Raw genomic sequence first — 25,827 nt, 5'->3', positions numbered from 1 at the left:
TATGGGGTGACCCAGTGAGGGGATGCGCCCCCTCCCTCCGCCCCCAGACTCAAGGCTCCATCATGCAGAAGACATGTAACTCCACGCTTAGGACACCTGAGCCCTGCCCCGCCCCAGCCCCCAGTAGAGCCCACACGGTCCTTGTGAGGAGAGCCCCTGGGGGGGACATGGACTTGGACCCTTAGGTGGTTGTGTGGCTGAAGCTTGTGGTTTGTCCAGTCCTACAGATGGGTACACAGGGACACTTACCTTCCCTGTCCACGCTGGCAAGTGGGGGTCTGGGGTGCGAGCCCCAGAGATGAGCAGGAGGGGCCATTGACCCAGCAGTCTGGCCAGCGACCCCCACCCCTCGACCCCAGAGCAGTGTCCTGCTTCCTGGGCCCTGCTCTTTCTGCCTGAGAAGGAATAGCAGGGAGCATCAGGCTGTAGTGTGCGTCTCTGCTGCCCGGGGACAGAGGGGTTGTCCTGAAATGCTCGAGGGGACCCGGTCAGAGGCCCCGGGTCATAGCAGTGCCTTGGGGGTGGCGGCTGCCTCGGTGTCCAGCCCTTTTGCAGAGAGATCCCGGGTCATTTGATTGCCCCGTTACGTAAAATGAATGGATTTCAGGTGTGGCAAGAAACTCAGCTCTTTGATCTCTCATCACTGGCCAAGTGGGACTTTGGTCCCCTTGTGCCTCAGTCTCCTTGACCATAAAATGGGTTTTCAGCAGCTCCACTTCCTATGAGGACCAAGTGACATCAGGTACTTGGAGCACCCGGTACTCACATGTGCTGCAACTCGGAAAGGGTGGTCAGACGTGGGGAAGCGGGAGGCATCCAGGCACAGTGACTGAGGGAGGGGGCTGGGGAGGGAAGGAGTAGGGGTTTCCTCCAGGTTTTCTCTCTGGCGAAACCTGCTCCACTTCCCTGAACCTGTCTGCAGGGTCCCCCAGCATGCGGGGGCCCTGCGAAGCCCTAACTGTGGGCGTCTCCACATGTATATGAACCTGCAGCCCCAGCGCTCAGTTTAGTCCCTGAGAGAATCGTTGCTGATCCTCAGCACTGAACACCAAACTAACATAAATATTTGGAATTGAGAGCTGCCAGCTCCTCAAAGAACGTCAGTGTCCTGAAAGACTTCAGCAGGGAGCAGGGGGCAAGAGTTTTCTTTTATTCGAGTTTTCTTTTATCTGATGGTTTTCGTCTGTCCCCTTCTGTCCGTGGGACAGAGGTGTCCTGAACCCGAGGTCTTTGTTTTGGCTCTTGGGGCAGCCTCTGGGCCTTGGCACCCAGGTGGCTATTTTTTTCCCGGGAGCATTGGAAAACAGAACCTCCCAATTTTGCCCCATAAAAAGGAGATTTTGTAGAGTGATGGTCAATTTGGCGCATCTTTATTATTATTATTTTTTTCTGCAACACTTAAAGAGAAGAAAAGCTGGTACAAAGGTATGTTTGTTTCTGAAGTGAGTCTCCTTTCCCAGATGTTCTTCTCTGCCAATTCCAAAATGCATTCTGAGCTCAGCTCTCTGGTTTCCTCTCTGCGGGGCAGAACAATGAGGTCTCTGTAACCACACGGGGAACACGCCGCCTTCCTTGCCAGTGGGCATTGGGGGGAGGTGGGACCGTCCCACCTTCCCCCACCTCGGTGGAAACGACCAGTCTGTGCCAACCTGGTGAGAGGCCCTGCCTGCCTGTCGAGGGCCTGGCGGTCTGCTTGCCCGTGGGGGTGACCTGAGGGTGGTGACTTAGAGGCACTGCAGGCTGCACCTTTGTCCCCAGTCCTTGAGTTTGCCGTGTGGCCTTGTGCTAATTTCTTGGGTCTGCACGGTGTTTGTGGACCTGGGACTGGGTACTGTCTCTGTTACCAGGAGTTGATCTGGCCCCTTTCCTCTTATTTTTTGTCTTTATTGCATCAAATACCGGCCCCACGCCAAGGGCAGATCTCCGGGACACAGTGCAGCTGCAGAGTTTGCTGGAACCCGGTGGGCATCACCAGATCCCAGTCACTTCGTTACTTGACACACGGGGTGTATGTGCTCCTTACGGAAGCTGTGACGCGCACACACACACACACAGTACCCTTAGAGTGCTTCCTTGATTGATTTCCAAGGACAGCTAAGAGAGCCTGGTAACTTGCGGTTAGGGCTGTTCAGATACCGGTCTCCATTAAGAATGATCTCGATGGGATCACTTTATTTGGAGTATGCATTTAATGAAAATCTTTATTTTTTTAACCACTGCATCCTGCCTTAAAACACCGAAGATACAGATCTCTAGACTTAATAGATAAAAATAGCTCACATTTATGCATACTTACAGTGTACCAGGCAGGTTCTAAGAGATGTTTACTGATTGACTCATTGAATCCTTCCGGCCTCTGAGGTGGCTGGGTACCATCCGGCCCCCATCCTACAGGTGAGGCAACTGAAGCCGGGAGAGCTGAGGAGCTCTCAGGGTCAGGCAGGCATTACACCTGGCTGACCGATGGTGCCCCAGTGCCTGCCTCTTAATTGCTATTTGAACTACAAAAGTATTTTCTTTCCATCTAAAAGGAATTGGCTGAAGAGCCCCCAGTGCATTTAAGTAAGTGTGGTGTTGAGTCCCCCGCCCAGACCCCCCTGTCCTAATTTACCAGGCGAGGAAACTGAGGCGGGCAGGGGGCACTGCCCTGGGGGTCCCTCTCTGGGGGGAGCCCCACTTTCTGTACAAACCAGGGGGCCTCCTGATGCCTGTTCATGTTGGGGCCTTGGGACTTTGGGCAAAAGCCACGGGCTTGCCTTCCTCTGGAATGGACAGAGTCTGTCCCCATCCAAGGACCTGTGTCTCCCATCTTTGCCGTGACCTTGGGCCACTTCCGGGAGCCTGGCAGGCCCGGAGCCGAGGAACCGAAATGGTATGTAATCAGAATGCTATATTTTGTCGAAAATAAGAATGTTAGTAATGGGCTGGTTTCTGGCAAGTCAAACTGGGACTCTGCAATACATATTTTTCCTGTTCTGCCCTAAACCTTCTAATTAGTGAAAACGCACATTGGCAGACATAAATCAAATGTCATATCCCCTAAAAACTTGTCCTTGGTATCACTGAGTGGGTAACCTTCTACAGCTGCTAAATTAGGGCTTCCAGAGGGGAGTGCATGTGTGGGTGAGTGTGCGGGTTTGTGTGTGTGTTGGGGTGTGGGTGTGTGGGGTGTGTGTATGTGGGGTGTGGGTGTTGAGGGTGTGGGGGGATGTGTTCGGGTGTGGGTGTGGGGTGTGTGTATGTGGGGTGTAGGTGTATGTGGGTGTGGGGGGTGTGGGTAGGGTGTGTGTGTAGTGTGTGTGTATGTGGGGATGTGTTTGGGTGTGTGGGTATGTGTGTGTGGGGTGTGGGGATGTGTGTGCGTGTGGGGTGGTGGGTAGGGTGTGTGTGTAGTGTGTGTGTATGTGGGGGTGTGTTTGGGTGTGTGGGTATGTGTGTGTGGGGGGTGTGTGTGTGGGGTGTATGTGTATGTGGGGTGTACGTGTGGGGGGGGTGCGTGTAGGGGGATGTGTTTGGGTGTGGATGTGTGTGGGGGGGTGGGGGTGTGGGGGGGTGTGGGGGTGGGGGTGTGGGTGTGGGGGTGTGTGGGTGGGTATGTGGGTGTGGGGTGTGTGTTTGGGTGTATGGTGTGGGGGTGTGTGTGGGGTGTGTTTGTGTGTGGGTGGGGGTGTGTGGGGGTGTGGGGGCTGTGTTTGGGTGTGTGTGTGGTGTGTGGGTGTGGGTGTGAGGGTGTGTGTGGGGTGTGTGTGTGTGTGGTGTGTGTGTGGGGTGTGTGTGTGTGTGGTGTGTGGGTGTGTCTGGATGTGTGGATGTGTTTGTGTGGGGGGTGGGGGTGTGTTTGTGGGTGTGTTTGTGGGTGTGTGGGTGTTGTGTGGGTGTGTGTGTGTGGGGGGGTGGGGTTGTGTGGGTGTGGAGGGGTGTTTGGGTGTGTGTGGGTGTGGTGTGTTTGGGTGTGGGTGTGGTGTGTGGGTGTGTGTGTGGGCGTGGGTGTGGTGTGGGGGTGTGTGTTTGGGTGTGTGTGGTGTGTGTGTGTGTTTGGGTGTGTGTGGTGTGGTGTGTGTGTATGTGGGGTGTGGGGGGGTGAATGTAGGGGGGTATGTTTGGGGTGTGTGGGGTGTGGGGGGGTGTTTGTGTGGGGGGGTGGGGGTGTGTGTGGGTGTTGGGGGGTGTGTTTGGGTATGGGTGGTGTGTGTGTATGTGGGGTGGGGGGGTGAGTGTAGGGGGTATGTTTGGGTGTGTGTGTGTGTGTTTGGGTGTGTGGGTGTGTGTGTGGTGTGTGTGTATGTGGGGTGTGTGTGTGTGTTTGTGTGTGTGTGGGGTGTGTGTGTGGGGGGTGTGTGTATGTGGGGTGTGTTTGTGTGTGTGTGGTGTGGGTATGTTTGTGTGTGTGTGTATGTGGGGTGTGGGTGTGGGGGGGTGAGTGTAGGGGGGTATGTTTGGGGTTGTGTGTGTGTTTATGTGTGTGTATGGTGTGTGTGTGGTGTGTGTGTGTTTGTGTGTGATGTGTGTGTGGGTGGTGTGTGTGTATGTGGGGTGTGGGTGTAGGGGGGTGAGTGTAGGGGGGTATGTTTGGGTGTGTGTGTGGTGTGTGTGTGTGTGGTGTGTGTGTATGTGGGGTGTGTGGGTGTGTGTTTGGGTGTGGGTGTGGTGTGTGTATATGTGGGGGGTGTGTGTGTGTCGTGTGTGTGTGGTGTTTGTGTGTGTGTGGTGTGTGTATGCTGTGTGTGTGTGGTGTGGGTGTATGTGGGGTGTGTGGGTGTGTGTGTGGTGTGTGGGTGTGTGATGTGTGTGTGGGTGGTGTGTGTGGGGGTGGTGTGTGTGTTTGTGTGTTTGTGTGTGTGTGGGTGGTGTGTGTGCTGTGTGTGTGTGGGTGTGTGTGTGGCTGGTGTGTGTGTGGTGTGTGTGTGTTTGTGTGTGTGTGTGGGTGGTGTGTGTGCTGTGTGTGTGTGTGGTGTGTGTGTGGTGTGTGTATGTGTGTGTGTGTATGTGTGGGTGTGTTTGTGTGTGGTGTGTATGTGTGTGGGTGTATGTGTGCTGTGTGTGTGTGGGTGGTGTGTGTGCTGTGTGTGTGTGGTGTGTGTGTGTGGGTGTGGTGTGTGTGTGTATGTGGGGTGTGTGCGTGGGTGGGTGGGTGCAGGGGGAGGGAGGGACAGAGGTGCCCCTGGTGAGCCCCTTCTACGTGTTCCCTTCCCTTGGCTCTGCTTCCAGCCCCTGTCCCCCCCCACCCCCGCCGGCCTGTCAGCACCTGCCCAGCCTCTGCAGTGGAATATATTTGCCCAATTAAAATGTAATTATGGGGGGACTTCCCTGGTGGTCCAGTGACTAAGGCTCTGCGCTCCCAGCGCAGGGGCGCAGGTTCGATCCCTGGTCAGGGAACTAGAACCCATGGGCTGCAACTAAGAGTTCACGGGCAGCAGCGAAGATCAAAGACCCTGCGTGTGGCAGCCAAGACCTGGCGCAGCCAAGTAAATAATCAAATAAAAAAGAAATCTATTTTTTAAAACAGTAGATGAGATGGCTCCTGTCTCAGCAGGGGGCCCTGAGGGTAAGTAGGGCAAAGGTAGGGGTGGGGAGCAGCAGGCGCTTGCTCTGCCCGGCCCGCTGGGGTCTGTGGCACCCCCCTGCCCCCCGCCCCTGGGGGTGTTGGGCTGGGGGCTGGGCACTGGTGGTCATCACTTGTGAGGTGCGGGACTTGACAAGCTGATGTCATCCCTGGGAGTGATCCTGGGCTGGGGGTGACCCTTCTGCTGGGTGGGAATTGGGGCCACACGATCATTCCTGGAAGGGTCCCAAGTCACCTGGCTCAGGATCCGGACCCTCAAAGGGGCCCTTGGGGGTGATGGGCTGCCCTGACTGACATCCAGGGGTCCCTCTGCAGGCAGCGGGCCTGGGTCAGGCCCTGGCCCTTTGTTTATCCCCCGGGCCTTCCAGAACCTTCCGAGCCCAGACTCATTCCGAAACGGAGGTTCAGTCCTGTCCTTGGCCCGGCCAGCATGCCCTCCCACTGTCCCAGGGCTGTAGAGGCCCCGTGTCAGGGCGATGGCCCCCCATGTGGGGACAGCAGGGATGCCCCCTGCCCCAGCGCGTCTCCCCTTCTTGGCGACTGGGAGCCCGCATCCTTAGTTTGTTTGTCCTCCGAGGTGTCCGACACCAACCACCTCATTTTCTTTTTATCTTGTGCAACTGATTTCTTCTTTCCTGCTCCACCCCCCAAACCTGCCCCTGACCGTTTCCTGTTCGCCTGCTGCCCTGACCTTTGAAATGTGGTCCCTGCTCGGGAAGCTTGCGGGGGCCCAGGGTTAATTACCACCTTCCCACAGGGCCCAGTGTGTGTGGGGAGATTAGACGGATGGGGGCTGGGGAACAGCAGAAATGGGGGTGACTGAGCTGGAGGGGAGAGGGTGTGTTGAGAGCCCGGGCCTGGCTGTGGGTCTGGGTGGGGAGCACATGGTGGGGGGGGGGGCAGGGAGGCACCGGGAACCGGGCAGTGGGGGTGAAGGTGGGAGTGATTGTGGGGAGCAGGGTATGACCACGTGCCAGGGCAAGGACAGGAAAGAGGTCAGAAAGGGGTGGCCTTGGTCCTGCCCTCGGAGATATGCAGAGACTCGGGAACGCAGCTTGATGAGTGAATGTCCACAGCTCACCCGTTTGCCCGGATTGGGCGTAGAACTTCCAGTGTTCCAGAAGTTTCCTTGAACTGCCTCCCAGCCTTCACCCAAGCACCGGATGCTAGGAGCCAAATTCTAGTATGCTCTGCTCTGAACACCCTTGATCGCCCAAGCAGCCTGGACTTGCAAAGAGGCAGGCTGTCCTTCAGAATGGCTTCCAGTCTTCTGCCTGCCTTGGTGTCTTCATCTGTGCGGATTTGAAGCAAACTCCGGGTCTCAAAGAGTCACGACTGAGCATGCACGCCCGCATGCATTTCTTCATTATTTGTACGCAAATGTCAGCAACTCACACGCTTGGGCAATTGATCGTTATCCTGACAGCGCCTGGAATGGGAAGGGTGGACAGCAGCCCCATTGGCAGTTGGCCTTGCTCTGCATGGGGCCCTGTGGGTGGTACCCCATCCCTGCCCCGGGGAGTGGGGTGTGGGCCCTGCCTGATGAGGTAGACAACACGCTCAGGGGAGCAGGGCCAACTGGGCGGGCTCAGGGAGGACACAAGCTTTCACCTGGGCCAGGTGTGGCAACCAGGGAGAGTTTGATGGGGGTGGGAACCGCGAAAGGCTTGGGGGTGGAGAGGGTAGAGGTGGAGTCTGTGCAAGGGAGCCTGGGGGCCTGAGGCCGGGGTGAAGAATGAAGAGAGAAATTCGGGGATGTTCCCTGGCTCAGTGGGTCCAGAGGTGGGTGGATGGTGGGGGGTGGACTTTTCTTATGGAGGGAGGGTCTGTGATAATTTAGCTGAGGTGGGAGGCAGGCGGGGGGAGACTCATTCCCCAGCATTCGGAGATGTTATCAAAGATTCCACTTTCAGGCCTTCAAGTTTCAGTTTGCCGAGCTTTCCATAAAAGGCAGGGAACATCTGTTCAGTTAAAGGAAACCTAAGATTTTATTATTGTCGTAAATGTCAGGTCTCTCCTTTGGAATATTTAGACAACTGCAAGATAGTGTCCCCGAGTAGAGCCTATCTCAGTTGGGTCGAAGACCGGGATAAAACGTAGGAATCTGTGGCTGGGATTGTGGTCCCTGTGGCTCCACGAGGGTCCCCATGGCTTCTGTGGCCCCCTGCGAGAGCGGCACAGGTGGTCAGGGCCCCCTGGGAGCTGAGGGTTGGGTCAGAAACCTATGGCGGGGGGCTCTGGGCTTTGAGGGACTGCCTGCAGAAAAGTGAGCTTGGATTTTTATGAATGGTATTTCTTCTCCCTTAATTAGGAAAGTTCCAGGAGAAGCCGAGGTGTTTGTGATTTTGTGGAGATGCTGCTAATGGTTCAGCAATGACTGTTTCCAGCCCGTTTTAAGGTCTCTGAGCCTCATTCTGTGGTTCTTATATCACACTTGGAGACGGGGGACAGAGTTTTTCTGTGCTCAGAGCCAGGGAGGCTCTTTCACTGGCAGTTTGGGGGACCCCTCAGGTTTCTCCTTGGTCCCATCATTGTAGCTGGATCAGCACTTTTCACCCAGTTCCTCTTATAGGGGTAAACAGAACTTTTCTGTCTGGGGGCTGGGGGAGGCTTTGTCCACACCCCAACCCAAGCGTCTTTGAAGTTTCATGTTTTATCGTAAGATTCATGGGAATTTGGCAATCTCTCTCCGTTACAGTCATGCTAGTTTCATTTTTTTTTAAATGCTTTGAATTTTATTTGAAGCACCTGGAACTGTGTCTAAGAAATAATGTGCAAAATTGTATGCACAAGAAATAAAATTTTACGGAGACACCAAAGGAAGACCTAAATAAATGTTTATGGCTAGGAAGACAATATCATAGAAATGCTATTTCCCCTCACAGTGAGCTATAGACTCAGCAGGATTCCCTGCCTTTCCCTTCCCCGAGCAGAAATGTTGGTGCCTGACATGTGAGGACAGGTGGTGGGGGTGGGGTGCCAAGTCGAGGGCCAGTGGTGACATGACCTGGGGGCAGAGGAGTGGAAGGGGAAGGCCAGCAGGGGCTATGGAGTGGTTGGAGGTGGGTGATACTGAGCCAATAAGTGTATATGTTGACAATCACAAAAGCCATGTTTCCACTCTGGAGAGGGTACTAACAAACGTCGTAGAAAGAGGGAAGGTTAGAAAGTATCTCGAGGAGGGACCTCCCTGGCGGTCCAGTGGTTAAGACTCAGCGCTTCCACTGCAGGGGGCAGGGTTCGATCCCTGGTCAGGGAACTATGATCCTGCGTGCTGTGTGGCACGGCCAAAGATAAATTTAGAAAAAGAAAAAAACAAAAAACAATGAATGGTCGTACCTTCTTTAAAAAAAAACAATAAAAATGAAAAAAAAAAGTACCCTGAGGAAATGTTTAATAACATTGCAAGAAGAGCTGTGAACTCGTGGATTTTTACCACGTAAACACACACACAGAGAAATGGAGACTATGATGTGTGTGTGCAAGTGTACGTGTGTATATACAGGGGAAGCTCCCCTGGAGGAGAGCATGGCAACCCACACTGTATTCTTGCCTGGAGAATCCCATGGACAGAGGAGCCTGGTGGGCTATATAGTTCACGGTGTTGCAAAGAGACGTGACTGAGTGACTAAACAACAACGACACATATACGCACAGGTTTTCATCATTCACGGTCGTTCTGTTTTATGAAGCCGCTGCACACACCGAAGGATGCAGATTCTGAACTGCTGGTCCTGGAGGAGATACAGGCTTGGGTTTCCCAGAGCCTCGGGTCTCATTTTCCTCTGCTGATCGGTACACAACCTTGTGGGCCATTAAACACCTGATTTAATGTGAATTATTGTTTCATGCCCAGGTGGCGCTAGTGGTTAAGAACCCACCTGCCAACGCAGGAAACAAAACAGATGCAGGTTTAATCCCTGGGTTGGGAAGATCCCCTGGAGAAGGGCATGGTAACCCACTCCAATATTCTTGCCTGGAAAATCCCAAGGACAGAGGAACCTGTCAGGCTACAGTCCATAGGATCACAAAGAGTCGGACACGACTGAAGTGACTTAGCATGCATGCGTGTTGTTTCATTCACACTGACCATGACCAGTAGCGCTGTAAGCTTACCTAACCACCCCGTTTTCTCTGTACCGACACCACACCGCCAGCCACCCTGTATTCTGACAGCCCTACAGCCCTGTGCCTGGGACCAGTGTCAACACTGTTAGTCACTCAGTCGTGTCCAACTCTTTTTGACCCCATGGACTGTAGCCCACTAGGCCCCTCTGTCCATGGGATTATCCAGGCAAGAACACTGGAATGGGTTGCCACTGTCTTCTCCAGGGGAATCTTCTGACCCAGGAATCGGACCTGGGTCTCCTGCATTGCAGGCAGATTCTTTACTGTCTCAACCACTAGGGGAGCCCAACAGTGAAATTCAACAGTGAAATCACCCACAAAAAGCACAGAAATGCAAACAGCGTGGCATCGAGTGGAAAGGATGCTCATTTACAGTGTGAGTTGAGGCAGGAACCTGGAGCTAGCCTGTGCCACCTCGTCTGGGGGCCTGTGTGTCGGGTGACTCGGTTTTTTTTACCGTTCTGTGCATGTCCAGGAATGACCGCAAAGCTCCCAAGCATCAATGGGATTATATGTAAATCTGGTCCAGCAGGTGACTCTCCAGGCGGCATCTGTGAACAAGGAGGATGGTTGGGCTGTGGGAATGTTTCCCAGCACTGCCTGATGAGAAGACCCAGGAGCAGTGAGCACCCCCAGCGCCCAGCTCTTGGCTCCTAGGGATCCCTTTCCACTCAGAGGCACTAGAGCTTATTGAGAAAGAGCTGATTCTCAGGCTAGGGCAGGGAGAAATTCACTTGAGCCTGGAGCATATTATTGTTCTAGAAGGAAAGTAAAGAAGCCCTCAAGGGGTGGTGTGGGGACATTCCAAGGAGACGCACGGGAGGATGTGAAGGGACTCTCACTGTCCAAACCTGGGAAACACTTGAACGTCAAATTGAGTGGGGATATTGCATCTTAACCCATTTGATGAAATAGGAATAGATGAGTCTACCCTGGCTTCAATGAATTAGTAAATATTGGGTTGGCCAAAGACAAAGGCAGTATGGGAACCTGAACTAACTTTTTGGCCAACCCAATCTTGTATGTAGTGGACATGCTTTAATGACCAGCCAGCATTTAAAATAAGAAAGCCTGGATGAAGTCTGTAGCTGTAGTTCTGAATCATTTAAAACATAATAATAATTTTATTTATTTATTTAGTTTTTGCTATGCTGGGTCTATGTTGCTATGTGGGCTTTTCTCTGGCTGTGGTGTGCAGACTTCTCGTTGCTGGGGCTTCTCTCGTGTGGAGCACAGGCTCTAGGACACGCCAGCTCCAGTAGTTGCAGCTCAAGAACTCAAACTATTTCTGAGTAGTTCTGAACCGGTTCCCAGGCTTCAAGATCTGAAGCCTCTCCCAGGCTTCAGAGCTCAAGCTCAGGAGTTGTGATACACGGGCTTAGTCGCTCTGTGGGATGTGGGATCTTCCCAGATCAGGGATCGCACGCGTGTCTGCTGTATGGGCAGCTGATTCTTGACCACTGAACCACCAGAGAAGCCCGAGTCATTCTTTTTTTGTAGCTTATAATACTTGACAGTATCACTAGACCACCAGTTTTTATTTATGTTATTATTTTGAATTGTGTTAAAATACATATAACTTAAAATTTACCATCTGGACCATTTTGATGTGTCTGGTTCGGTAGCGTGAAGTCCATTCACGTTGTTGTCCAGCTGTCACCTCTGTCTATCCCCCACCGTGATTCAATAAACGAGTGTAACTAGGTTTTCACAGTGTAAAAACTTTTTTAAAACGATGCCATGAGGAACCCCGGAGGGATTTTATGAGACTTGGGGAGCTGGGTGTGAGGGGAGGTCGTGGGCCTGGGGCAGCCGGGACATCCCGAGGGACGTGCATTGGGAGGGACTGTCCCCGTGGCAATCGGGCCGGCTGGGGAGCCTCCTGGTCAGCATGTGGTGTGGAGCAGGGCCGGGCGGGTGGAGAGCCGCGGGCACGTGGGGGCTGACGCAGGCGTGGCTGGAGGAGGCCTTTGAAGGAAGAGGGACCAGTACCCAGTCTGAGAAGCCCAAGCTGGAAGGCATCCTGAGCCATGAGGTGTCAGGAAAGCTGTTGTGGGTAGAATTCATTCCCTTGAGCGCCTTAGCTGCATCTTAGGGTTGGGTGTCGGCATGCTGGCTAGGGTCCCAGTCTCCCTTCTCCAGGAAGCCCACCGGGGCCCCCACAGCCAGCTCTTCTCTCCTCCAGGAAGCCTGCCAGGTTCACGTGGCAGCTCATTCTCCTCCAGGCTCCAGGCACCGCCTGTCTATGTCACTCATCTGCCTTTTCTTCCTGCTTGGTGGCTGTTTATCCACACGTGTGCGTGTGTGTACCTCTGTGCGTGTGCGTGTGTGTGTGTGTGTAAAAATGTGTGTCCTGCCCCACTGCTCTGTGAGTGCCCTGAATGCGGCCCCACGTTGTCTTCCATTTCTTGGCCTTCTTCATGGGGCTGGCATGGGACGAGGGACCGTTCCTGACCGAGAAGTCCGTAGGTTGCGTCCAGGTTCCAGGCTGCTCCAGCGAGCAATGTAATGCTTGGTGAATATCAATAAGGCATGTACTAAGACGTTGCTTATTTTGGTGTCGTAGCGGAGGATTCGGTTACCGTGAGTCGGGCTGTGTTTAGTGTAACCATGTGAACAGTGTAAAACAGAGGCTATCGGAATGGAAGCCCAGACATCTGCTATGAATTCTATATATAAATACTGGCTCTGCTTACTTTACGTGGGTTAAAATGGGATTGTTGGCACTGGCTTCTCAGACTCCCAATTCCTCTGTGGTGGGGACTGCACGTTAGCCATGGGTCCTGGTACCCGGGCCGGGAGGGGTGAGAGGGGCCTTTTTCTGACACTGATGGGCCGAGGGTGCTGGGAATGGCCCGAGACCCACCCTAGAAATATGTGGGAGTGGTCTGCTCTCCGTCCCTAGTCAGGGAGCTGGGGAGAACCCCTAGGACTTTGTGGGTGTCCCGAGGGCCGTTCTGAGAAGGGGCTATGTGAATTCAGGGTCACAGAGGGGCTTGTCCTTGTCTGAGAAAGCTGATTGGGAAGCCAGGCGCAAAGACGGCTGTCACTGGGGGAATTCAGTGGACTTGGCGTGCAGCAGTGCCTCTAAAAATTATTTATTAAAAAAAAGGACTACCCTGGTGGTCCAGTGGTTAAGACTCTGTGCTTCCTTGCAGAGGCACGGGTTTGATCCCTGGTCTGAGAACTGAGATCCCACATGCTGCATGGTGTGGCAAAAAAATAAAAATAAAAAATCTATTGAGGTGAAATTCATGCAACGTAAAATTAACCACTTTTAAAAAAGCGTTTTTATTATTATTAAAAAACATATTAATTATTCCATTATTATTTTAGGCTTCATAGAGTCTTCTTTGTGGTGTGGGGGGCCTTAGTTTCCCTGCGACATGTGGGATCTTCTCCAACCAGGGATCAAACCCACGTCCTCTGAATTGGAAGGTAGATTCTTAACCACTGGACCAACAGGGAAGTCCCTAAAATTAACCATTTTAAAGTGAATAATTCAGCAGCATTTAGTACATTCACCAGTTTCCCTGGCGGCTCAGCAGTAAAGAATCTGCCTGCAGTGCAGGAGATGCAGGTTTGATCCCTGGGTCAGGAAGATCCCCTGGAGGTTGGCAAGGTAACCCACTCCAGTATTCTTACCTGGAGAGTTCCATGGACAGAGGAGCCTGGAGGGCTACAGTCCATGGGGTTGCAAAGAGTCAGACACGACTGAGCGACTAAGCATCCACACAGTGCATTTGCAATGTTGCAGCTGCCACCGTCTAGTTCTAGAACATTCCATCACTCTCATAGGAAACCTTGGAGCCATTAAGTGATTTCGCCTCATTGCCCCCCACCCCCCAGCCCCTGGCCACCACTAATCTACTGTCTTGTCGGTCTTTATGGATTTGCCTACTTGGGACCTTTCATGTGACCAGAACCTTATGCTATGTGGCCTTTCGTGTCTGTCTGCTCCTTGGAGCACCATGTTTTCAAGGATCCTCCATGCTGTGCCCTGTGTCAGTCCTCCATGCCTTTTTATGGCCAAATAATATTCCATTGTGTGGACAGAGCACACTTTGTTTATCCATTTATCTATGGATGGACATTTGGGCAATTATGAGTCATGCTTCTATGAACATGCATGTACAAGTATCTTTTTAAATAATTTTATTTATTCATTTACTCTTGGCTTTGTTGCAGCACAGGCTTTTCTCTAGTTACATGGAGTGGGGATTACTCTCCAGTTGTGGTGCGCGGGCTTCTCATTGTGGTGGCCTCTCCTGTTGCAAAGGATGGGCTCTAGGGCGCACAGCGTTGCGGGCCCAGGCTCTAGAAAGCAGGCTCGAAAGCTGTAATACACGGGCTTAGTCCCTCTGTGGCATGTGGGATCTTCCTGGACCAGGGACTGACTCCATGTCTCCTGAATGGGTAGCTGGGTTCTTTACCACTAACCCATCAACAAAGCCTGATTGTACAAATGTTTGTCATCATCCTCTAACTTCGGTCTTCTGGGTGTACACCTAGGAGTGGAATTGCTCGGTCACGTGGTAGCTCAGTGGTAACCTTTGAGGACCAGCCGGGAGGCTCTGCACCACAGCCACAGGGGCCAGCGGGGCCTTTTTTAAATGGTTACCATTTCCTGCTGGATGGATGAGGAAACAGGCCCAGAGCGGAGATAAGACATCTTGGCCCCAAGTCTCCCAGCTGGAGGTCAGGCTGAGGTTTGAACCAGGCTCCCTGAGTCTGAGTGAAAGTACTTTCCTTTGTAGCAGGACTGGATGAATGAAACACTTAACTACGACTACTAGCACTGCCCTGGCTGGTATCTGTATATATGTATTTTAAAAAAATGTCCTTGGCTACTACGCCACGTTGCCAGGTGGACTTTTAGTTCCCTGACCAGGGATTGAACCTGCGTCCTTTGCACTGAAAGTACAGTCTTCACCAGTGGACCACCAGGGAAGTCCCAGGACGGTATTTATTGAGTGCCTAAAATGTGCTGTTGCCGGGCTGAGGCTTTGTATGAATGATTCTGTTGAAGCCTCACAGTCTCTGACGTGGGGGTACAGTGATGACCCACATTTCACAGAACATTGAGCTCAGAGAGGCCCAGATCTTAGCCGTTCCCCTGAGCTGGCTCCAGGTCTCTCACTCTGGGAGCTGCCCTGGGCTATGTGTCCTTGTGATACGTGGTCCTAAAAAATATATATACGTGCCCAGAGAATGCCATAGCAACATGCATGGAACCTGGGGTTAAAATATTTAAAGACATAAGGACTTCCCTGGTGGCCCAGTGGCTAAGACTCTGCGCTCCCAAGGCAGGGGGCCCAGGTTCCATCCCTGGTCAGGGAAGTTGATCTCACATGCTGCAACCAAGACCCAGTGCAGCCAAATAAATGGATACATTAAAAAAAGAAAACCCGGCCGTTTAAAGACGTTTATCCAGTGACTCAACAGTCGTCTTTCACTGTGCTCAGTCGCTGAGTCGTGTCCATTATCCAGTCTCTAGTTCAGTCTTGGTTCCCACCTAGCACCTTCTCATACCTGCAGTTCAAGTACAAACCAGGGTTTATAGTTGCGTGTGTGTTACTTGACATTTCTTACACGTTTTCTCGTGTCACTGCAGGCATTGTCTTTTTGCTTTAACAGACACAACTTTCTACTGAGAGAACAGTCTAGGTACCCGACGTTGGAGATTTTGTATTTGTTTATTTTTCTTCTCATGAGGAAGACTGTAGCAAATATTGTGTCTAGGACGTTTTCCTTCCTTCAGGTGTTCCCTGGGATAAGGTCCTGCGAGGCTGATCCCTGGGGAGAGCGTTGAAACGGTTGTGGTCCTAAACGCCAGCAGACGAGGCATTTCCTGAAAGGGCCGTTCCTGCCTCTGTGGCCGCCAGGAGGCCGTGTGTGTGTGTGTGTGTGTGTGTGTGTGTGTGTGTGTGTGTGTGTGTTTCCACTGACCCCGAGGGGGTCCCGGTGGCCCAAGGATGGCTGGGCCGGAGGCTCGGCTCTCAGCCTGGCTGCCCTCCCTTCCTCTCCCTCCTCACACTCCGTTTCCTCTCACTGCTCCAGAAGCTTGGGCCGCGTGCTAAGAGAGCATCCTGGAGTGGCCTGGGGCAGGCCAGAGCACCCTTCTAAGAGCCACGGTCCTCTCCTGGGGCGTGTGCCCCTGGGACTCGGACCTACCGGGTCCTGGGCCCGTGGGCACATCACCTGGGCAGGAGCACGTAGTGATGTGCCGCCTCCCCCAGGCCTCACCCCAGGGCCTTTGCACCAGCCATTCCCTCTGCCGGGATGCCTTCCCTCTGCCCTTCTCTCTCCCCCTTCAAGTCTTTGTCCAGGGGTCACTTTCTCAGTGAGGCCACCCTGACCATCTTATGTGAACCGGCAGTCCCCACCCCGAACCCTTCACTCGGCCCTGTTTCTCCAAACCGCAGCTGGCATCACCTCACCCACCATGCCGGTTGTCTTTTCCCCCCACGTAAGACAAGGCATGAGGGTGGGTTCTTGGTTCGGTTGTGTGTCCCAGACAGGCTGGCATGGGCTTTATGACACTCTGCCGCCTGCTCGCTGGCCGGCTCAGTTCTGGTCTCAGCCCAGCGCATCCCTTCCCAGGACTGCCTGTCCGGGCCCCAGCCCCTCGCTGGCTGCTCCGATCCCGCCCAGTCCTCAGCCTTTCTCTCCTGTGGGGCAGGAGAGCCCCCACCCTAGAGCCACAACTCCGTGATGAGCCGGAGCCCCTGCTAGGCTTGGGGCCGCATCAGACGGGGCATCCCAGGCCCTAAGAGGGGCCCTGGGCAGGTAGGTGCTGCTGGCGGGCAGGCGGGCAGCCCCCTTGCAGAGTTCCCCAGGTGACTCGGAGAGGGAGTGAGGGAGTGAGTGAGTGAAAGTCGCTCAGTCATGTCCGACTCTTTGCGACCCCATCTACTATAGAGTCCATGGAATTCTCCAGGCCAGAATAGTAGAGTGGGTAGCCTTTCCCTTCTCCAGGGGATCTTCCCAACCCAGGGATCGAACCTAGGTCTCCCGCACTGCAGGTGGATTCTTTACCAGCTGAACCATAAGGGAAGCAGACTTAGGAATTGAGTGTGTGGTGGTCTCCAACCATCTTTGAAGCAGGAGCCGGCCCTCCTGGAAAGAGCCTGCCAGCCCCTGACCCTCCAAGGTGGCTCTCGGCCCCAGTCTCCATTTGGGAAAAGGACAGAAAATTGAACTCCCGCCCCCTCGCCCCCCACCATCATCTGGAGCCTTTGAAGGGTGCACCTGAACAGCTCAGCGTGTAAACTGTGGTGAAAATGTGGTCGTTCCAGTTTGGGGAGAAAGAACAGAGCAGAGCTAGGATTCTTTGTGCCCTGGGCGGCTTCCTCCCCATCTCTCCCCAGCCTGGGCTCCCTGTCCCCCTCTGGGACTTTTGCCTCGGGGAAGTCTTTACTTACTGGGCTTCTGGCTGACAGCTGGGGCTGGTGACTCGCCTCCTGGGTATTTCCCTCCAAAGAGCTTCCCCTTGGGGCTGGAAAATCTCCTGTCTGAGACTCCCTGTGTGTGGGCCGTCCACCTCTTGATGCGGATGTCTGGTGAGTTTCGTCCCTCACCTGCAGTCCCCAATGTCCACTTGAATACCTGTGGCATTGGGGAGCTTACCTTCTCCCGAGATAGTCCCTCGCATTGTTGCCCGGAGATGCTAATTTGTCTATTTATTTTTAGTATTTAGGGCTTCTCAGGTGGCTCTAGTGGTAAAGAACCCACCTGCCAATGCAGGAGACAGGAGACGCGGGTTGGAGACGCGGGTTTGATTCCTGCTTTGGGAAGATCCCCTGGAGGAGGGTATGACAACCCACTCCAGTAATCTTGCCTAGAGAATCCCATGGACAGAGGAGCCTGGAGGGCTACAGTCCATGGGGTCACAAAGAGTCAGACATGACTGAAGTGACTTAGCATGCACGCATGCATGCATGCATGCATTTTTAGTGTTTATTTGTTTGGCTGTGCTGTGTCTTAGTTGTGGCATGCAAAATCTTTAGTTGTGGCATGAAAAATCTTTAGTTGTGGCGTGTAGGATCTAGTTCCCTGAGCAGGGATCGAACCCTGGCCCTCTACATTGGGAGTGTGGAGTCTTAGCCACTGGGCCACCAGGGAAGTCCTCATAGATGCTAATTTAGAGAAGAAAGTGGAGTCTGCATCCTCAGGCCGGGGCTGGGTACACCCTGTTGGTGGGGAAGCCAGGAGGCCATGGTGTGCGTACCTGTGTGTGTATCTGTCCCTGGGGAGAGGATCAGCTTATCCGGGAGCTTTGTGACCCCCAGGAGGTTAGGAACCACCCGGCAGGTCCTACCTTGGCCAGACGAGAGGGGATGAGCCGGGACACCTTTCTGCGAGGAATCTTGGGAGCCTGGGCACAAGAACAATGCCGGCAGGGTGGGATTACCGGTCATCTGTGCTCCGGTGGCCGGGACGACCCTGGTGATGATGAGTGGGAAGGTGCCCTGGGGGTCCTGTTGCCCTGAGTATGCTGGGCGGGGGGGGGTTGGTCGGCATTGGCTCTGCTGCCTCCCCCCACACGCCTCCAGATGTAACCTCGAAGGCCCCCTTCCGCCTCTGGTCTTCACGATTCTTCCTCCTCTGGAGGTCTGGACCCTTCCCGATCCAGGGTGTCATCCCCTCGCCCACTGTCCTCCAACTGGCCGGTGTCTGACCCTTGGAGGGCACCTGACTGCTGGCCGGGCCTCCGGTGGTGGGTGTCACTGCCTCTGCTCCCTGAGACTCTGGCTAATGGTGGGGTTCCGGACCCTTCTGGGCCGCCCATTCTTTTCCTTCTTCCCTCTCAGAGCACAGAAGTGACTCACCGTCTTGAAGCTGGGATGCTAGGGGGTAGGGGGAGGGAGGGTGAAATGCATTTATAGAGCAGCTGCCTGTGCTGGCCCTGGGCAGGGAGGGCAGGGGCGTTCTTCAGACGGGCAGGTGAGCCCTCCTGGAGTGCAGGGTCCACTGGGACCCTCGGCATGCTATAGCAGTTGGGAAAATGGTAATTTCCATTTTTAATTAAAAAGACCTTTTTATTGAGGTACCTATACACAGAAAAAGAATGCATTTTTGTAAACTAAATATACGCATGCAAGCAGCATGCGATGAGTGTTCCAGAGTGTGGCACCTCTGGTGTGCTGTTGAACTTCGTTCCTCTCGAAGCCTTAACTTCCCCTTCTGTAAAATGGGCCAGCTGTCACTCACAACCCAGGCCTCTGTACCAAGGGCCCAAGGCACTCAGAGAGGAGCCAGCCCAGCCCTGCGTGCTGTGCGTGGCCGGCAGAGAGCTGTCGGCCCGTGACGACCCGCGCTCTTTATTATCTGTTCGGACCTGCTCGGGGTAGGGAGGGATGAGATTCGGGACGGATGTTCTCCGTGGACCATCTCCTCCTTGCAGGATGTCAGGATGCCCAGCTTGGATGCAGTGGTCACATCCTATTGTTTGATTGTTGCCGTGTGACGTAACGTGGCGATGGTGATGCTGGGAGTGGTGGAGCCCCGTGGGTGGTCCTGACCTGGAGCCCTCCACGTGGCCTCTGTCCTGCAGGGGAGGGAGCCGGGATGTGAGCCGGGTGTGCACCCTGGCAGTGTGGCCTTGTAGTGGCCTCTGTGGGCAAGGTGATAGGTGTGGCAGGAAGGGCTACTGGGGCCTGGTGGGGGTAGGGGGGACACACGGCAGCCCTCGGTGATTTCAGTAACTACAGCTGCCTTGAAAGAGCCTCTGAACAAGTGCTGGGCTCACCCAGGCGGCTTCCTGGCAGTGGCCGGGGATGGAAGGCAGGAGCCAGGAGCCTCGGGCACAGGCCGGGTGGGGGTCCGGGGGTGGTCCGGGCACAGAGCCCCCCTTCCCGGGCTGTGCAGCCTGCGGCTCAGCCAGGGTCCTCATGGTGTGCTTCTGTCCCACAGCCTCGCCGCTCCTCCTGTTCGCCAACCGCCGGGATGTGCGGCTGGTGGACGCTGGCGGAGTCAAGGTGGAGTCCACCATCGTGGTCAGCGGCCTGGAGGACGCGGCCGCCGTGGATTTCCAGTTCTCCAAGGGAGCCGTGTACTGGACCGACGTGAGCGAGGAGGCCATCAAGCAGACCTACCTGAACCAGACGGGCGCCGCTGTGCAGAACGTGGTCATCTCTGGCCTGGTGTCGCCCGACGGCCTGGCCTGTGACTGGGTCGGCAAGAAGCTGTACTGGACGGACTCGGAGACCAACCGCATCGAGGTGGCCAACCTCAATGGGACGTCCCGGAAGGTCCTCTTCTGGCAGGACCTTGACCAGCCGCGGGCCATCGCCTTGGACCCTGCGCACGGGTAAATCCAGCACCTCACCTCCCTGGGGGGCGCCGGTGGCGGTGGTTGTTCAGTCACTCGGTCACGTCTGGCTCTTTGCAACCCCATGGACTGCAGCACGCCAGGCTTCCCTGTCCATCACCACCTCCTGGAGCTTGCTCAAACTCATGTCCATTGGGTCGGTGATGCCATCCAACCATCTCATCCTCTGCTGTCCCCTTCTTCTCCTGCCCTCGGTCTTTCCCAGCATCAGTTTCTTTTCCTGATGGTGGGGTGGGTGGGGTCGTGATTTTCCTCCTGAATTTACTTGAGACCAAGTGCCTTTTTCAGAGGAAACCTGCAGTCTTAAAATGAGCCCACCCTGCAGAATTTGTTGAAACACCCTGGAATGTGTTTCTTTTCTAAACTTGCTGCAACTGATGTGCTTGGCCGTGGATCTGAATTGTTAAACATGTCGGTGTGTGTGTGAGTGTCTGAGGAGGGTTCGGGCACTCTGCCAGGTAGAACCCACACCTTTCACCTTCTTTATGACTGCATCAGCTGAACATGGTGGAAAAAGTGAAACTCCCCGTCCGGATGTGGAACTTGCGAAATTGTTGCTCTGGTGTCTTCTGGAAGCCCTCTGCTCCTCCCTGCTTCGTAGCCTGGCTGAGCTCACATGACCCCTGGAGGTTCAGGGCCCAGCCCCAGTTCTAGGTGGGGTGTTGTGAGTGGTGGGAAAGCTAAGAATGTATGCAGAAGGCGTGCGTATGCAGAAAGCTAAGACTGTATGAAGGCCGGGCTGGAGAGATCAAGGGGAGATGGCAAGCTGCCCTCCAGGCCATGCTCGTGGCAGGCTTTCCTGAGCGGGAGCTCTTGGCTCAGTCACCCTTGGCCCTCTGTCCCCTCCTCCCACCGCCCGGGAAGGACACACCCTTAGCTGGGCTGCATCAAGCCTGGTGCCTGCCCGCTGGCCACGCCCAGCCCACGGCTGGGTCCGCCCGCTCCTCTGCTGTCCACTCATCAGAAACGGCTGTCAGGCATCTTTTGAACGGAAACGCAGTAGGACCCTGGTTTCTGGTCCTGATGCCCTCTGCTGCCCTGGGGGTGATGCTGGCTGCCCTGCCTGCAGCCTGGGTTGGAGGGACCTCTCAGCCCACCTGGGGCGGGTGGAATGAGGGTGGAGGCCTGTCCTGCCAGGGCAGGTGCCTGGGTAGCTCGGGGAGCACGCTGGGTGAGGGGGGGCACTTGAGTGGCCGAGTAAAGTTCCTCCCGTGGGCTTCTTGGCGTGTTGACTGAGAAAGTGCACTCGACTGCCTCTTGATAGCAGGGAAGAGGGGTGCCTCTGGAGCTGCTGGATTGTGTAAAAGCTGAGTGTTGTGTGTGTGTGTGCGCGCATGCATTGTCGGAAAGTGTATCTGAGCCACTGAGTGTGGGACTGGAGGGTGTGAGCGTGTGTGTTTGTACCTATTTGAGTGTACCTCTGACTGCATCTGTGAGCACATGTGTGTCTGTGTGAGTGTGTACACACACTGGGGGAGGGTGCGTGAGATTTATTGCCCTGATAGCTGACTCGCCGAGGTCAGGCCAGACAAGCCCGGTGCCCTTGCTCCCGAGGGCACCCCCAGCATCCCGGGTGGGGGGCATGCCAGGCGGTGACTTGTCTTTAGGCCCCCTCACCCCCGGAGGAGGACTGAGCCACTCCAGCCGCCGGGGGGCCAGGCTGATCTTCCAGGAGGGTCTCTGCGTTGCCTGGGAAACGGTCCCTGCCTCAGGCCTCTCCCATCCCGCAGTGTGGCCGCAGAGGTCACAGAGGGTCACTGACTGTCTTCTGGATCGTGGTGGCTGGGGTGGCTGAGTCCTGCTGGCTAAGAGGGGGCACCTGTCAGCAGCGGGGCAGGCTGAGGGGAGCAGCCCTGAGGCCCTCACAGTGCGCTGGGGGACCATGAGCAGTTACTATGGCCGAGGGGGGCTGTGCCACAGGGGAGGGGTGGCAGGAGCTTCCCGCTGTTGGTCAGGAGCCCGGGGTGTCTCTTGGTAGCATTTGAACAGAGACATGAAGAGATGAGGGCAGGAGACATCTGGGGGAAGGGTTTCTGGGCAGAGGGCACAGCTAGTAGGAGGGCCCTGGGCCTGTTGCAAGGGTGGGTGTTGGCGGCGGGGGGGAGGCAGGACAGGCTTTGAGGGGAGGGGTCACTGGTCTGACTCATGCTTAAGGGGCTCTCTCTGGCTCTTGGAGCGAGGGGAAACTTTAGGCTGGGAGCTGGGAACTCCATTAGCAGCTATTACTGTGCTCCTGGCAAGAGAAGGTGGACAGGGCTGGGCTGGTGGATGGGAGGTTAATGGATTAGAGGTAGTGGGCTTGAGTAGTGGGCTGGGGGGTCTGTTTTGAAGCTGGAACCATCTGGATTTAGACAAGAAGCAAGGATGGTGCAGGGCTGCCCTGTGCCTTGGCATCCCCGTCTGTCCAAGGTTGTGACCCCGCCCCATGTCAGGGACACCAAGAATGGTTGTAACGTCAATAAATGGTCACTGTTGTTATTTTTAAAATGCCCTTCCCACCTGCCTAAAATGTTGTCTTCACATCTGTGCACAGACTTTTTTCTCTTCCTTGCAGCCTTTTGCCATCTTGGTTGGGAGGTGCTGGTGTTTGGTTGGGAGGTGTTTGGTGCTTGTTTGGAAGATGCTCAGTTGAGAGGTATCTGGTGTGGTTGGAAGGTACTCAGTTGGGAGGTGCTTGGTGCTTAGTTGGCAGGTGCTTGGTGCTTAGTTGGGAGGTGCTGGTGCTTGGCTGGGAGGTGTTTGTTGCTTGTTTGAAAGCTGCTCAGTTGGGAGGTGTTTGGTGTGGTTGGAATGTGCTCAATTGGGAGGTGCTTAGTGCTTAGTTGGGAGGTGCTGGTGCTTATTTGGGAAATGCTCAGTGCTCAGTTGGGCGGTACTTGGTGCTTGGTTGAGAAGTGTTTGTTGCTCAGTTAGGAGGTGTCTGGTGTGGTTGGAAGGTCTTCAATTGGGAGGTGCTGGTGCTTGGTTGAGAAGTACTCAGGAGGTACTTGGTGCTTGATTGAGCGATGCTTGGTGCTTAGTTGGTAGGTGCTGGGTGCTTGTTTTGGAGATGCTTGGTGCTCAGTCGAGAAGTGCTTGGTGCTCAGTTGAGAGGTACTTGTGCTTGGTTAGGAGGTGCTTGGTACTTGTTTGAGAGTTGCTTGGTCTCAGTTGGGAACAGTCTTTATGCTCACACCCATGCTGGCATTGCCTGTAGCATCCACAGGAGTTGGTCCATCTCTGGCTCTGGCTTGTCTTATTTGAAATCTTTTCTGATCTTGCCTTTGAATTCTCTCCTAAGACCCTGCTGGGATCACACCCCTGCCCCTGGGGGCAGAGTTGACTTTGGTGTTGAACCTTGGGCAGGATTTCTGAGGCCCCCGCCTCTCCCCCTAAGCTCCTCCTTTCCCAGTAATGTGTCTGATGTGATGGAGTGAAAACGATGCTGCCAAGTGTCACCCTCACCAGCTGGAATGAGGGTGAGAACACCACCCTGTGGTCCTAGGCTGGCTGGGGTATGGTCAAGGTCAGCAGTGCGTGCTTTGTCTTAAGCGCAGCTGCCCAGCAGAGGAGGACTCTAGGCTGGTGTGGAGGGACCATGGGCAGCACCCCAACCTCGCTAAACACTGGCCTGGTGGTGGCCCTTGGTGTGGGCTTGAGCTGAGTCCTGGGACAGTGGGTTTCGTTCTCCGCCCTGGACACAGACGTGAGGGTGCAGGGGGCATTACCACCTCCCCCCAGCCCCGTGGGAGCCTCGCCGTCTCCCTGTGTCCTCTGGTCCTCTTTCTGCCTCACAACTGGGGTCCCTCCTCTGATGAAGGGATACTGCCCCAGATGTCATTAGGAGGGTCCTCAGTCCTAATGTCCACCCCAGGGTGCACGTGACTGAGAGCCCCACAGGCAGAAGGGCCTGAAGACCCCGGGGACTGGACTTGGGCCATTTCAGCGGTGGCACAATGCACTGCCCAGGCCAGGCACCTCCGCTGCCAGCATCAGGTGCCCACGTGGGGGGCAGAGCGGGCCCCTCTGGCCCTGAGGCCCTGGGGCTGGGAGACATCAGCCCTGCATGGGGGTGGGCGGTGGGGCGCATGCCTGTACCAGCCCACGAGGGGCTGTGGTGGCTCCTGGGTCTCCAGCTGAAGCCAGGCTGAAACCCAACCCCCTCTTTAAAATGCAAAAGGGCCCTTCCCTAAAATAAGACCCAACCACAACCGCACCAGCCTCTGCCCTCTGCGCCGAGCCCAGGCTGCAGTGCTCTGCCTCGGAAGTTTCTGCTCCTCGGCGGAACTTGGCGGGGCCTCTGGCAGCGTCCAGGCCCTGCACCAGCGCATCCGCACCGGCCGGGCTCTGGGAGCGGGGTGGCCCGCGAGTTCCCCATTTAAGGAAACCAGCCAGCCTCTGTTATGAAAGCCGGGGGAAGGAATTTGAATTATGCTCCTCGTGGAGGTCCTGAGCCTGCACTTTTTCCGGCCTTTCCCGCTGGCCTCCGAGGAGCCTCTGGGGAGGGCTCGAGTGGAGGGCTCCGAGATTTATTCTCCTGATACCTTCTGGGCAGCTGGGGGGCCGGAGGCTGGGCTCGTTCCAGGCTGCTGGGGGTGGGAAACACGCAGGGAGGGAAAGTCGCCCGCGCCAGGCCCGTGGGAGCCTTTGCAGCTGGCCGAGGGCATCTGTGAGCCTCAGAGGCCGGGAGAGGTTCACCACCGCCCCAGGCTGGGAGAGGGGCATGTGTCCCAAGGTGGACAGGCCTTGGCCCCAACGAGAAAACCACGCTGTGCTCCTGGAGCCTGTGACCGGCACAGCGCACCCTTTCAGAGCCTCGGTTTTCTCCCTTGCCCCGCTGGAATAGTAATTCCCGCTCTCCCTGCATTTTGAATTGTGGTGCTGGAGAAGACTCTTTAGAGTCCCTTTGGACTACAAGGAGATCAAACCAGTCAGTCCTAAAGGAAATCAACCCTGAATATTCATTGGAAGGACTGATGCTGAAGCTGAAACTCCGATACTTTGACCACCTGATGGGAAGAGGTGACTCTTTTGGAAACGACCCTGCCCTGATGCTGGGAAAGACTGAGGGCAGGAGGCGAAGGGGCGACAGAGGATGAGATGGTTGGATGGCATCACCGACTCAGTGGACAGGAGTTTGACAAACTCAGGGAGATGGTGAAGGACCGGGAAGCCCGGCGTGCTGCAGTCCATGGGGTCGCAAAGAGTCGGACACGACTTAGGGACTGAACAACGCATCGCTTCTCTCTAGATACAAAGGAGCATGCATAAGAGGCTTTTTGGAGAGTAGCTCTGAGTTCTCATCCCCACGGGGCTGGAGAGCAGGGGAGCTTGTGACAACAGTGGGGTACGGCTGGCCCCCTCGCTTCACATGACCCCCGCAAGCTTGTTCTCATCATCTGTCACAACAGCACCAGCTCCGACATGAACCCCCAGCCAAGGTCGCTTGACCCCACGGATGGGGGTGGTCCTCGGGGCTCCGTCTCGAGGGGAATGGCAGCCGTGTGCATGTCGTTTTCTCTCTTCCACTGGACAGAGACCCCCAAAGGGCAAGGCTGGGCCTGTTCTCCCCAAAGCCCCATCTGGCTTGGCTGGTCCCTGGTGGACGGCAGTGCAGGGTTTGCTGAAGGTGGTGAGGTTTTACCTCTGAAGATGTGGAGGTGAGAGCCGGGGGGCCGGGGAGGAGCTTGATTGGTAATAGAAGCAGCTGAAAGGGAAGCCCATGGTCCAGGGAACTAGGATGCCCGTGAAGTCACCTGTTGTCACTCCCGGTGTCCCACAGCCCCTCCGGTCCCCGTCTGGGCTTGCACTCCCTCCCTGGCTG

General features: G+C 55.2%; 1 protein-coding gene across 5 annotated transcripts in view; it reads left to right on the top strand.

Moving 5' to 3' along the window:
- LRP5 (LDL receptor related protein 5) overlaps nt 1-25,827 on the top strand; it is a 119,893-nt gene that overhangs the window by 16,328 nt on the left and 77,738 nt on the right. For all 5 annotated transcript variants that reach the window (XM_081531829.1, XM_081531828.1, XM_081531826.1 and 2 more), the window contains exon 2: nt 19,607-20,003. In XM_081531829.1, the coding sequence (XP_081387955.1) occupies nt 19,607-20,003 (397 nt within the window). The remainder of the gene's footprint in view (nt 1-19,606; nt 20,004-25,827) is intronic.

Source organism: Giraffa tippelskirchi, chromosome 10 (assembly GCF_054371585.1).
Source record: "Giraffa tippelskirchi isolate mGirTip1 chromosome 10, T2T-mGirTip1v1.2.pri, whole genome shotgun sequence".
Taxonomy (NCBI): domain Eukaryota; kingdom Metazoa; phylum Chordata; class Mammalia; order Artiodactyla; family Giraffidae; genus Giraffa; species Giraffa tippelskirchi.
Note: the sequence above shows the minus strand (reverse complement) of the source record. Positions and strands in the feature narration are given on the sequence as shown.